Source organism: Salmo salar, chromosome ssa10 (assembly GCF_905237065.1).
Source record: "Salmo salar chromosome ssa10, Ssal_v3.1, whole genome shotgun sequence".
Lineage (NCBI taxonomy): Eukaryota > Metazoa > Chordata > Actinopteri > Salmoniformes > Salmonidae > Salmo > Salmo salar.
The window spans coordinates 113,793,658-113,806,474 of NC_059451.1; the positions used below are offsets into that span (position 1 = coordinate 113,793,658).

The following is a 12,817-nucleotide window of genomic DNA, read 5'->3' on the forward strand; positions in this document are numbered from 1 at the left end:
ATACTTCCTGATCCTGGCTGCGAAGACAGCGCCACAGATCTCAGCTTTTACAGCGTCTCCCTTCTGATCCAGGGGTGTCAGCTTGGCTTTTGATTCAACAAATCGAACTTTAGTGCCTTGACTTGTCTACCATCTTAAGTACATCACAGCTCCATAGGTTTTATCACTTCCATCAGAGAATGTGATGCCCCACGGTTTCCCTTCCCAGCCAGCTGGTGTGAGGCTCCTGTGGAATTTCACCTCTCCAAGCTGCACATATTCTTCAAAAAGCTGGATGGCTTCTTCCCTGAGGCTTTCTGAGAGAGGTTTGTACCATGTTTCTTGGGTTAGTCCCGTCCCGTCCCCCCCCTCTTGGAATGCTTTTCGAACAAGAATTGCTCCCTTCTGTTTGGCAGGTGTAACTAAGCCAATTGGGTCGTACAGTCCAGCCACTTGGCTTAAGAGGGCCCTCCTAGTCAGTGGGTTAGGTGTCTCAGTTCTCACCTCCTCCTTGAGAAGATTCTTCCCAACTCTCATCTTCTTTTTCCTTTTTGAAAAGTTAACTAAGGTTAACATGTAGAGCTTGTCTTCATCCATTCGGTAGCCGATACCCAAGGCTTTGTTGTTTTCGTCCCTCATTTGATTTGGAAGAATTAAGGTTTTACTTTGTGCCTTTGATAGACCCTCCACCTCCATTCCTTACCTCCCACTTTGCCCTGACCGGACCCATGGTTTGAGGAAGAACCCTCCAGCTTTCAAGATCTCTTCTACATTTGCTGTGATTTTGTCAAGTTTATCCAGGTCATTTTGGGAGGTTAAGAGGTCATCCACATAACTGTCCTCTTCAATGACTCTGCGCTCATCCTCCAAGTGAAGAAAGTTGGGCAGGTGTGCTGTTTCCCTCATAGCCAACTGAGCAATGCAACCAGCAGGTCTGTCCCCAATGTTGACTCTGATTATTGCATATTCACTTATCTCTTCAACTGGGCTGTCCCTCCAGATGAACCTGTGAAGATGCATCTCACGCTCCTCCAGCCATACAGAGTTGTACATATTTTTGATGTCTCCTAGAGATGTATACGTCCCCTCTCTGAACCTCAGCAAGACAGCTCTTATAGGGTTGAGAACGTCTGGTCCCTTCAGAAGAAGCTCATTCATACTCACGCCTTTGTATTTCTGGCAACTATTCCATACAATACGAACCGGTGTTGTTACCGAATGAGGGTTTGGTGCCACCAGGTGGCTTACGTACCACACTGGTCCATTCCACTCGTCCATGATTTTGTTGGTGAGTTTTATGGCTGCGCCTCGCTCGACCATTTCATGGATTTGGGTAGTATATGCGACTTTCCAGTCTGGCTCTCTGCTTAGTTGTTTTTCCATCCTTAAGAAACAAGCCTGGACTGCACTTTTGTTATTCGGGAGAGAGGCTGGATCTACCGTCCAAGGATACTTTGCATCCCAATGTGGAGCCGGTGTGTGAGCATCCCCCTTCTCGTAGGTGAGGCCTCCTTTAATGATCTCCAGTTCCCTCTCCTCTGCCAGGGTCATTTCTTTTCCTCCCGGTGGACAGTTTCCACATCGGCATCCTCCACATCTTGGCTCACATGCAGCTCCGATGCTGTCCCAGTGCCACCACTCAAGGAACTCACGGTTACTGGCAGCTGTAAATTTGGTCAGAGTCGCATCCTCCTGCTGTAGCTGGGCTGTGTCAGTTGTTGGACTTGTGATTTCTGTCCTCATGGAGCGAGCAAAGTGTGTTTTGGACTCATAGTGCAACCTCCACTTCTTCAAATAAGTCGGGATGTGCTCCACCCACTGTTTTCCCCAATGGACCCTCCCACAAGACGAGGTCTCCCATGATTTTTATCCTCTGGGGAGCGAGTCTTCCCTCTCGGTGGCTAATGAGAAGTTCGACCTCTTCTGGCCTTTCCAATTCTGTAAGTTTGACTGCTGGGAAGAATTTTTTTCAACTTCTCAGGTTCAATTACTTGATGCACTCTGGCGATTTCATCCAAGCCGTAGCAGACCATTTCATGAGCTCTCTCTGTCCCTTTAGGTGTCTTGACTCTGACTTAGAGGAGATACCTTAGTTTGTTCACTTTCATGGTCATACCACCAACCCCATGAACAACTAAAGTTATCTTCTCATGTCTTAACCTCAGTCTTTCAGCAGCCTTATGGGTAATGTAGTTTGTCTGAAGCAAGGTCAATTAAAGTCCCAATCTTCTGCCCTGCGTTCGCCTTGACTTGCATCAACATCATGATGACAGGAAGTTCAGTGAGCCCATTTCTCTGCAGTAGCTCAGACTGGCCTGAAGCATCGAGTGTCACTGCGGTTTTGTTGGTGTTGGTGAAAGCCTTTCTGCTTCGATCTGCCATTTCCTGGGAAAGTTCAGACAAGATCTTCTCTTGTTCCTCCGTTAGCTTGCTTTCACCTTTGCCATCTCTTCCTCTTTTGACTTCTCCTTTTGGGCAGAGGAAAAAATGGTGGTCTGGGGCACCACCTTCCCTTTTACAGTCTTTGTTTCTGCATAGGAAAGTGTCTCTGCAGTATCCATCTTCATCATGGCATCCGAGACATTTTCTGCATGCTCCCAGCTTTCTTAATACAGTTTTCTTTTCAGGTAGCTTAAGTCTTTTGAACTTTCTACAGAAGAAGATCTTGTTGTTGTGCCCACTATCACCACATACACCACATACCTCATCAAGCTCTTCTTTCCTTGTGGTTTTTGTTGAGGCAATCTTTGTCATACTTCTTGTCCAAACGATCCGATTTTTCCACCTTCTCAGTTCTGAGCTGTTCGAGTCTCTCCAGTATTCCTTCTTGACTTTTCAGGAACTTCAAGAGCATGACAAAGTGGTTGTCTGATGTGACATCGTTTCTGGGTTTAACCATGAACATAACCCAGTCTCTTTTAATGAAATCAGGCAACTTGCTTTCAATGGATCTAATTACCAGTGGGTTATTTATGGCTCCAGAGTTTCCTAACTCTGTGAGATCTGCTAGAGCCTTCTCCACTGACTGTATGAGATCAATGACCTTTCTTGGTTGGTTCCTTTTCACATGTGGCATCTTCTCCAGCTCTTCCAGGATTTCCACTATGATGGTTGACTTGTTGCCATACCTGTTCTCCAGGACTCTGAACATGTCATCGGCAGTGGTGTAGGTTGAAAGTCTGAGGTCTTTTGAGATTTTGTCATCCACACTCTCCAGGAGTTGAATTTTCTTAACTTCAGTTGATCCGGATGGCTCTCCCTGCTTTTGCAGGCTTTCCCAGTCTTTCCTCCATCTGTGATATTCTCTCCTGCTTCCATTGAAGATAGGTAGAGAGATTGCCTTGATTCTCACTATTAGTGTGGATGTTGCCGGTTGGGGTAGTAGTTTCACTCCTGTGCCGCGCTCATTGGTCGTCCGTGCAGTGGCAAATTCAGGTCTCCTTAACTCAAGCCTGTAGTAGAATGCTCTTACGTCCTTGACTCTTCTATCTAATTCGTCCTTTAATTCTACAGGGATCCATCGCTCCCATGATGACATTGCTGAGATGGCCTCTTTTATCCTCTTGTCCAAGAGAGCGAGGTGCACTTCATAGCCCTCTAAATTGGCACTTTCCACTGGTACATAAGCCGCTTTATCATTGGCTTTTTCTGCTTCCAGGATTGCCACAAGAAGTTCACTCCTTCCATACCTCGACCACAGGTTTGTTTGAACAATGTCTCTTATTTCCGCCAACTTTGTTTCACATTCATTTACAGATCTATCAATGTCAGCCTCTTGCTGTTCATTAAGACCTGGTTCCTCATCCTCAGTCATGTCAGCCTCCAGTCCAATCCTGTAGTCATCGTTGGCATCGAGCATCTTTCTGAAACAATCTGAAAGCTTAGCGAATTCCTCCTTTAACTCCACTTGAAGCATGCTGCTTGCTCCTCTTGAAATGAAGTTGGCTTGTCTGGTGAAGCTGCTTTTTGCAGTGGTCCTCTCCTTTTTGAGCTGCTGGACCGACTTCCCCAGGACATCTTCAGCCATCTTGACTTCCTCTGCGTCAACAGTTTATTTCTGGATCTGAAGCCGTTTATCCTCAGGGCCAGGCCGCTCCGCGTGGTTTACAACTGTCAAGTCCTCCTCTTGTTCACCATCCAAAGGACACAGGGACAACTCAATTTTCCGACTTAATCTTTTTTCTTTTTAGTTTGCCTTCAGTTGATTGGTCTGTCCAGTAAATTAGGTTGTAAACCTTTAAAGACAGAACAAAAAGTTACCATCTTAATTAAACATTTTAATGAACTTAAATTAGTTTAAACATTTAAATAACATTCTAAATAACAAAGATGAATTAACCATTTAAGCCTTTTACCATTGGCGTCTTTGGACTGAACCTGTGAGTGAACTTGGAGTTTTCCCTCTGAAGTTTGTTCTTCTGAATGACTGACGCCCTCCATGCCTTCACAGGTGCTCCAAATCAGTGAAAATGATTGATCAGGTGACAAGCAGCTGGTTTGCTGCTGCTGGTGCACTCTGGGAAGGGTAGTTCTTTGACTCACTCCTGATATTCAGCTCAACAATATAGGAATATTATATCAAGTCAGATGAGTCCTTTTAAAAATAGGCATCATTTTATTTCTACCTTGCAAATACTGTGTGAAGTCGTGACAGCCCAGTATGAACACAAGTAGACTCCTCGAATGAGAATCTTTCTGAAAATACCTTTCAATGTCTGTTTTTCTGAGTAGTGTTTTTTGGTCATCTCCTCCAAACTGCAGCTTGCTCTGGGGAATGTAATTAGTGCTTTGGGAGACAGGAGCAAGCGATCCACGCACGTGCCCTACAGAGACTCCAAACTCACCCGGCTCCTACAGGACTCTCTAGGTGGAAACAGGTCTGTTTGCCATTGGTCTGGCCTTTCTCCCTCTCTCTATAAGGATTGTTGTCATAGTAATCTGGTATGATGTGCATGTCAAACTAAATGCATTTTGTCAATCGATACAAATTGTACATATTAAGAGTCAGCTTTGAGGTGTCAGTCTGTTTTCTTGTTCAGCCCACTTGTCGTTGGCTTGCCAAGGCAAAGCTGTTATGTTGTTGAATGCATAAAGTGAGGAACCCATGTTAATTTGAATTCTCCCATTACCTTCAGCCAAACGATGATGATAGCCTGCATCAGTCCATCTGACCGGGACTTCATGGAGACCCTGAACGCGTTGAAGTACGCTAACAGAGCCAGGAACATTAAGAACAAAGTGATGGTGAACCAGGACAAGGCCTCCCAGCAGATCTCTGCTCTCAGGACAGAAATCGCCAGGCTACAGATGGAACTGATTGAGTACAGGACCGTAAGAGAGAGGGAGGGAGGGATGGAGAGGGAGGGATGGAGAGGGAGGGAGGGATGGAGAGGGAGGGATGGAGAGGGAGGGAGGGATGGAGAGGGAGGGAGGGAGAGCGAGATGGGGAGGGAGGGAGAGCGAGATGGGGGGGGGGGGGCGAGATGGGGGGGAGCGAGATGGGGAGGGAGAGATGGAGGGAGGGAGAGCGAGATCGGGGGGAGGGAGGGAGAGCGAGATCGGGGGAGGGAGGGAGAGCGAGATCGGGGGGAGGGAGGGAGAGCGAGATCGGGGAGGGAGGGAGAGCGAGATGGGGAGGGGGAGGGAGAGATGGGGAGAGATCGAGATGGGGAGGGGGAGAGAGAGAGCGGGAGGGGAGAGAGATGGGGGGGAGGGAGGGAGAGAGAGATGGGGGAGGGAGGGAGGGAGGGAGAGAGAGAGAGAGATGGGGGGAGGGAGGGAGGGAGAGAGAGATGGGGGGAGGGAGAGAGAGAGAGAGATGGGGAGGGGAGAGAGAGAGAGAGAGATGGGGGGAGAGAGAGAGAGAGATGGGGGAGGGAGAGAGAGAGAGAGATGGGGAGGGAGGGAGAGGGGAGAGAGAGAGATGGGGGGGAGGGAGAGAGATGGGGAGGGAGAGAGAGAGAGGGGAGGGAGGGAGAGAGAGAGAGGGGAGGGAGGGAGAGAGAGAGATGGGGAGGGAGGGAGAGAGAGAGAGAGGGAGGGAGAGAGAGAGAGAGAGAGAGGAGAGAGAGAGAGAGAGAGAGAGAGAGGGAGAGAGAGAGAGAGAGAGAGGGAGAGAGAGAGAGAGAGAGAGAGAGAGAGAGAGAGAGAGAGAGGAGAGAGAGAGAGAGAGGAGGGAGAGAGAGAGAGAGAGAGAGAGAGAGAGAGAGAGAGAGAGAGAGAGAGAGAGAGAGAGAGAGAGAGAGAGAGAGAGAGAGAGAGAGAGAGAGAGAGAGAGAGAGAGAGAGAGAGAGAGAGAGAGAGAGAGAGAGGGATACTACATGACCAAAAGTACGTGTTGGGTTGGGCATAGTTAAGAGTTGAAGAAAGGGTCATATATTGTGACAAGGAGGGAGAGGGGGGGGGGTATGGATAGAGAGGAGTGAGAAAGTAAATTAGATGAGAAAAACTGGATAAAAAAGAAAACGGGAAGTATATGAAAAAGAGGTATGACCGTCCGAAAATAATTTCCCCTTAGTGAATTATATCTAAACCCATTTTCCTCTGGTAGGGTAAGCGTATGGTGGGAGAGGATGGTATGGAGAGCATCAATGACATGGTCCATGAAAACACCATGCTGCAGACTGAGAACAGTAACCTGAGGATCAGGGTCAAGGCCATGCAGGAGACCATTGACGCCCAGAGGGCCAGACTCACACAGTACCTCAGTGACCAGGCCAACCAGGTCCTCGCCAGGGCAGGTGAGTGGGGTGTGTTCATGTCTCCTGTGAGATATGAGGGAATGTGAGGTGTGGGTTTTCGTATGTGTCAATATGTCTGTGCCAATCCCCTCATGTCTTAAACAGTTCATAAGTGTGTGTGTGTAAGTGTGTTTTCGTGTTTTGTTTATTCAGGTGAGGGCAGTGAAGAGATTGGGAACATGATCCAGAGCTATATCAAAGAGATAGAGGACCTCAGGTAAGTAAATGTCTCCCCTATATTAAGATTAATACCTATCATTTGTCATTTCAATTTGTTCAGTTTGTCAATAAGCTTTACTGTTATCCCCCCCCTCCTCTCCCCCTCCTCCCCCTAGGGCCAAACTCCTGGAAAGTGAGTCTATGAATGAGAACTTGCGTAAGAACCTGTCCCGTGCCTCCTCACGCCAGTCCTTCTACCCCGGAACCTTCTCCCCTGCCCTCCTGGCCCCCGAGAAGGAGGCCTCCGACATCATCGAGATGGCCAAGAAAGATCTGGAGAAACTCAAGAAGAAGGAAAGGAAGAAGAAGAAGAGGTAAAAAGAGATGGTGGTTATGGAACCAAATTATTGTTTTCTTGTTTTGAAAAAAACAAACTCCACTACACTGGCAATTATTGTACAGTATATCCTCAATGTGTTGCCATGGTGAGTAACAGTTTGTGATCCCCATGTTTCTCCCTATGACTTCTCTTCCTTCCAATTCTCTGTACTCCCTGATTTCTTTCCTTCCTTCCTTTGTTCCTTCCTTGTCACCTGTCCCCTGTGACCTTCGACCCTTACCTTTCCCTGAAGGCTCCAGCAGCTGCTGGAAGAGAGAGAGAGGGAGGAGCTGGTAGAGGAGGAGGATGGCAGGTTTGTCACAGGTTCCTCCTTCCCTTTACCACTCCCATTTGCCACTCCCATCCCTCGCTTCTTCTAAACCGCCATTTTGTTTTGTTTAGCAGGCAGTTGACACACCAGAAGGAAAACTTCAGTTCTTTCTGTGCTCACTTGTTTGTTCACCCCGACTTGCTGATATGATGTTGGTTCTGTTTTCATGCACCACCAATGGCCTTATCTCTAGCTTTTTTAACACCCTTTATTTTGAAAAATACTAAAAAAACAGATTCCTTTACAGATAATTACTGTACATACTTTTTTTGTGCTGCTGCATATTCTTTCATGCTATTATGCTTTCGGTTGTCTTTTTTCCCCTCTAGAAAATAAATACTATTGAACCTTTGGTCTGCTCAGTTCAATGTTGTCTCACCCTGTCTCTTTGTTCTCCCGACTAGTGTCGTCAAGGAAGAAGTCCCCGACAATGACCAAGGAATGGAAAAAGAGCTGACTGAGCGGTCCAATGACGAGCCTGAGATGGTATATTTCACAACCTATTAGTCCAATGATATCTCAGGATTAAGAGAAGTGCTTTTGCCCACCCCATTTTGCTGACACTGGATCATTTTCTATTCTATTTTTGTTTGTGACCTCAGGAGGGGAGTGACCATGAGGAAGGGGAGGAGGAAGAGGAGGAGGAGGAAGAGGAGGAGATGGATGTGGAGGAGAGCTCTGATGATTCAGACTCTGAGTCAGATGAGAAAGGTAAAATAGCCGAATTGTAGAAATAGCATGTATAGAAGGGGCATGGCTCTCCATGTTTGAGTCAGTGAGTAGGGTTACATGCACACAGTAATGCGATTATTGTGGACAGTCAGATTAATATATTAGTTTGTTTAAAACGTGTACATGCTTTGCAAGAACAATTTCCCTAATAGACCTGTTTCCGTGAACACATCTGAAATCACCAATCAAAATAAACGTTCTACCACGGACATATAACATTGGTATGTAAACTGTTTCTAAGATGTATACTTTAAGTTTTTCGGAACTCACTTTACTTGAGCGTAAGAGGGAGGCTGGTGCTACCCGGGGCTATCACATACACAGATCAAATACTCTGCTGGAACGCCGATTTTAGCTTTTTACATGTATTAATAGTTTGAAATGTTGCTCAGAAAACCAGGTGTTTTAATCGGTGTATACTTTGATTATGACCTTACACTGACTTAAGATAAACAGAGTAAGGTGTTTACATGACTAATGCCATACTCAGCCTACTGCCATAATCAGTTTAATATCAATTTATTAGTGTGCATGTAAAAAAATTGGAGTGCTATCTATTTTAGAGACTCCCTGTAGCATCAAGTAACTAACATTCTTGCAAAATGAGACATTGTTTTTTGATAGAGAAATTTGTTTCATTAACTTACCTGTAGCTCAGTTGGTAGAGCATGGTGTGTGCAACGCCAGGGTTGTGGGTTCGATTCCCACGGGGGGCCAGCACAAAAAAAAAGAAATGTATGCATTCACTACTGTAAGTCGCTCTGGATAAGAGCGTCTGCTAAATGACTAAAATGTAAATGTAATGGTTGGATAAAGGCAATATGTTTTATTTTAAAGGGTGTGTAACAGCTACTGTAAAGTATATGCCACCATGTTTACTATATTTCAGCCAGAGAACTTCCAGGCGAACCTGGCCAACATCACTGTGTTGAGATCTACTAAATATGTCTGTGTCTGTGAAACCCATGTGATTGTACTTCACCCACCAGAGAACTTCCAGGCGGACCTGGCCAACATTACGTGTGAGATCGCCATCAAGCAGAAGCTGATAGACGAACTGGAGAACAGCCAGCGCCGTCTGCATACGCTCAAGCAGCAGTATGAACAGAAACTGATGATGCTGCAGAGCAAGATCAGAGACACACAGCTTGAGAGAGACCGGGTGCTGCACAACATGGGTAAGCGTTATCACGGTAGGAAGTGAAAGGTGTGACTGCTGCAGAGCTATGGGGTACGGCTAAGGCCGTCACTGGCTACAGTTGACACTGTGAAGAGTTTTGATTTTGCTGAACCAGTGACACGAAAGATATTGAACAGATGATTCCATCTGTTGATTTTAAAGCGGGGGGGGGGGGGGGCAGGGCAACCTTCCACTGGAGAGCTGGATTTTACTTTACCCCCTACTCTAACACACCTGATTCAGCTTATCACTTGAGGTCCTGGGGCTCAATTATCAACCATGCGTGCATTTCTTACATTTTTTTGCCATTCTAGGATTTGTATGCGAAAGTTGGATAAATCCCAATTATTTGTGGCGCACGCAAATCCTAGAATCTCCACGTATGCCAGAATTTAATAAGAAACATATACGCAACATACAGAGCATTCGGAAAGTATTCAGACCCCTTCACTTTTTCCACATTTTGTTACATTACAGCCTTATTCTATAATGGATTAAAAAATATATATAATCCTCATTAATCTACACACAATACCCCAGAATGACAAAGCAAAAAAAATTTACATAAGTATTCAGAGCATTTGCTATGACACTCGAAATTGAGCTCAGGTGCTTCCTGTTTCCATTGATCATCCTTGAGGTGTTTCTACAACTTGATTGGAGTCCACCTGTGGTAAATTCAATTGATTGGACATGATTTGGAAAGGCACACACCTGTCTACATAAGGTCCCACAGTTGACAGTTGTCATGATGTTGGCCTGTGGGTAAGGTTTATGACCCCCCCCCCCATAAATACCTTTCTCCCTTCCCCTCTCTCTCTGACCCTACTGAAGGACTTTTGAATAGCCTTTGTTAAATATAGAGAGTCTGGGAACATCAAACAAGTGGGGGGAAAGGAACTATATTTCGGTAATAGAACCAGTTGGAAATATACCAGGTACTTAATGAGTATGGATGTCAGTTCGGTTGTCATCTGAGACATTATGACTGATGACAGGACGACATAAACTGTACCTGTGAAAGTCTACACATTCTAGTTATCAGATTCACATGGAATTGTTGTGCAATTTAAATGTTTGATATTGAAACTGTTTGTTAGAAGATTAAATGTAATTTTAGCTTCCAATTGAGAGAAATGGGTTTTCATAAGGAAAGAGCCCTGACCAATCAGTGGCCTGCCCCTGTGAAGAGACAGGGGTTATAAACGATGAAACACACCCTTCTCCCCTCGCCACTATATAAGCCAGTGACGAAATGTAACCAGCCTGTTCCGGGTACGTGAGGTCTGCAGCCTCTGCGGTAAAAGGACACACATGTCAAGTACAGAACTAAGCCAACCTCAGCATGAGCTTTGGTTGCGAATGGTATGAACTTTGAACTCTTATTCACTACAGAAGTGATACTTCCTAGCCGTTGAGTTAGCAGCGGCCTCTGTAAACGTTGGCTAGGAAAGGACGGACGACGGAACCAGTCTAACACACAACGACGATACTACAACGTATCCAATTTACCACCTGAGACATTCTTCCGAGGACAGGAAGGTCTCTTTTGGCCAACACGGCCAGCATCTACGACCAACCTACCGAAGCGCAGCTCAGAGTAAATATTTATTGCATTTTCCTTTTCCAAATGGGTGGTAATTTAGAATGCATACGATAATGTATTTACGATAGCATAGCTGCTTTCTGTGTTCCTCAGTCTTCCCGCTCTTCCATTCAAGCCCAACCCCCTTTCTTTGTGTAACAAGCCGCCATGCCGGTTTAGCCCACTAGGGCACAATCTCCTATCATTTCCTTGTAACCATATCTGTTTGTTATGCATTTCTGTGAATTACTTAGATTAGTAAATAAATGATTTTAAGACAATTGATGTATGGATGACTCATAGTGAAGGCTGGGTTCGTGCAGATAAGCAACAATTTACGACGTTTGGAATGAGACTGGCGAGGTAAATAACACATCATTAATCAGAGGACTCAGAGATCAGATATTATAATATCTGAAAGTTATATTAGGAAAATTATAACTTTGTAATCTGAATATTTTCCTTGGTGCCCCGACCTTCTAGTTAATTACAGTTACACGATTAATCAGTTTAATTGCGTAATAATAATTACATAGAGTTATTTGATAAACATGTCTTCCGTTTTAATGATGCCAAAGACACGACACAGTGCATGTCAGAGCAAAAACCAAGCCATGAGGTTGAAGGAATTGTCCGTAAAGCTCCAAGACAGGATTGTCGAGGCACAGATCTGGGGAAGGGTAACAAAAAATGTCTGCATCATTGAAGGTCCCCAAGAACACAGTGGCCTCCATCATTCTTAAATGGAAGAAGTTTGGAACCACCAAGACTCTTCCTAGAGCTGGCTGCCCGGCCAAACTGAACGATCGGGGGAGAAGGGCCTCGGTCAGGGAGGTGACCAAGAACCCGATGGTCACTCTGACAGAGCTCCAGAGTTCCTCTGTGGAGATGGGAGAACCTTCCAGAAGGACAACCATCTCTGCAGCACTCCACCAATCAGACCTTTATGGTAGGGTTGCCAGATGGAAGCCACTCCTCAGTAAAAGGCACATGACAGCCCACTTGGAGTTTGCCAAAAGGCACCTAAAGGACTCTCAGACCATGAGAAACAAGGTTCTCTGGCCTGATGAAACCAAGATAGAACTCTTTGGCCTGAATGTCAAGCGTCACGTCTGGAGGAAACCTGGCACCATCTCTACGGTGAAGCATGGTGGTGGCAGCATCATGTTGTGTGGATGTCTTTCAACGGCAGGGACTCGGAGACTAGTCAGGATTGAGGGAAAGATGAACGGAGCAAAGTACAGAGAGATCCTTGAATAAAACCTGCTCCAGAGCGCTCAGGTCCTCAGACTGGGGCGAAGGTTCCCCTTCCAACAGGACAACCACCCTAAGCACACAGCCAAGACAATGCATGAGTGGCTTCGGGACAAGTCTCAATGTCCTTGAGTGGCCCAGCCAGTCCCTGGACTTGAACCTGATTGAACATCTCTGGCGAGGCCTGAAAATAGCTGTGCAGCAACGCTCTCCATCCAACCTGACAGTGCTTGAGAGGGTCTGCAGAGAAGAATAGGAGAAACTCCTCAAGTACAGGTGTTCCAATCTTGTAGCATCATACCCAGGAATACTCAATGATGTAATTGCTACCAAAGGTGATTCAACAAAGTACTGAGTGAAGGGTCTGAATACTTATGTAAATGTGATATTTCCGTATGGGAAAAAATAAATACAAAAATGTCTAAACCTGTTTTTGCTTTGTCATTATGGGGTATTGTATATAGATTTATGAGGGGGA

General features: G+C 45.7%; 1 protein-coding gene across 7 annotated transcripts in view; it reads left to right on the forward strand.

Annotated features, from left to right (window-relative positions):
• The window catches only part of kif21a (kinesin family member 21A), a 76,975-nt gene that overhangs the window by 32,546 nt on the left and 31,612 nt on the right, over positions 1–12,817 (forward strand). For 4 of the 7 annotated variants that reach the window (XM_045688451.1, XM_014125705.2, XM_014125708.2 and 1 more), the window contains exons 7-15: positions 4,741–4,856; positions 5,115–5,310; positions 6,530–6,719; positions 6,873–6,936; positions 7,055–7,252; positions 7,511–7,570; positions 7,993–8,074; positions 8,191–8,299; positions 9,310–9,498. In XM_045688451.1, the coding sequence (XP_045544407.1) occupies positions 4,741–4,856; positions 5,115–5,310; positions 6,530–6,719; positions 6,873–6,936; positions 7,055–7,252; positions 7,511–7,570; positions 7,993–8,074; positions 8,191–8,299; positions 9,310–9,498 (1,204 nt within the window). The remainder of the gene's footprint in view (positions 1–4,740; positions 4,857–5,114; positions 5,311–6,529; positions 6,720–6,872; positions 6,937–7,054; positions 7,253–7,510; positions 7,571–7,992; positions 8,075–8,190; positions 8,300–9,309; positions 9,499–12,817) is intronic. The other 3 variants (XM_045688453.1, XM_045688454.1, XM_014125710.2) reach the window with 1 other exon arrangement.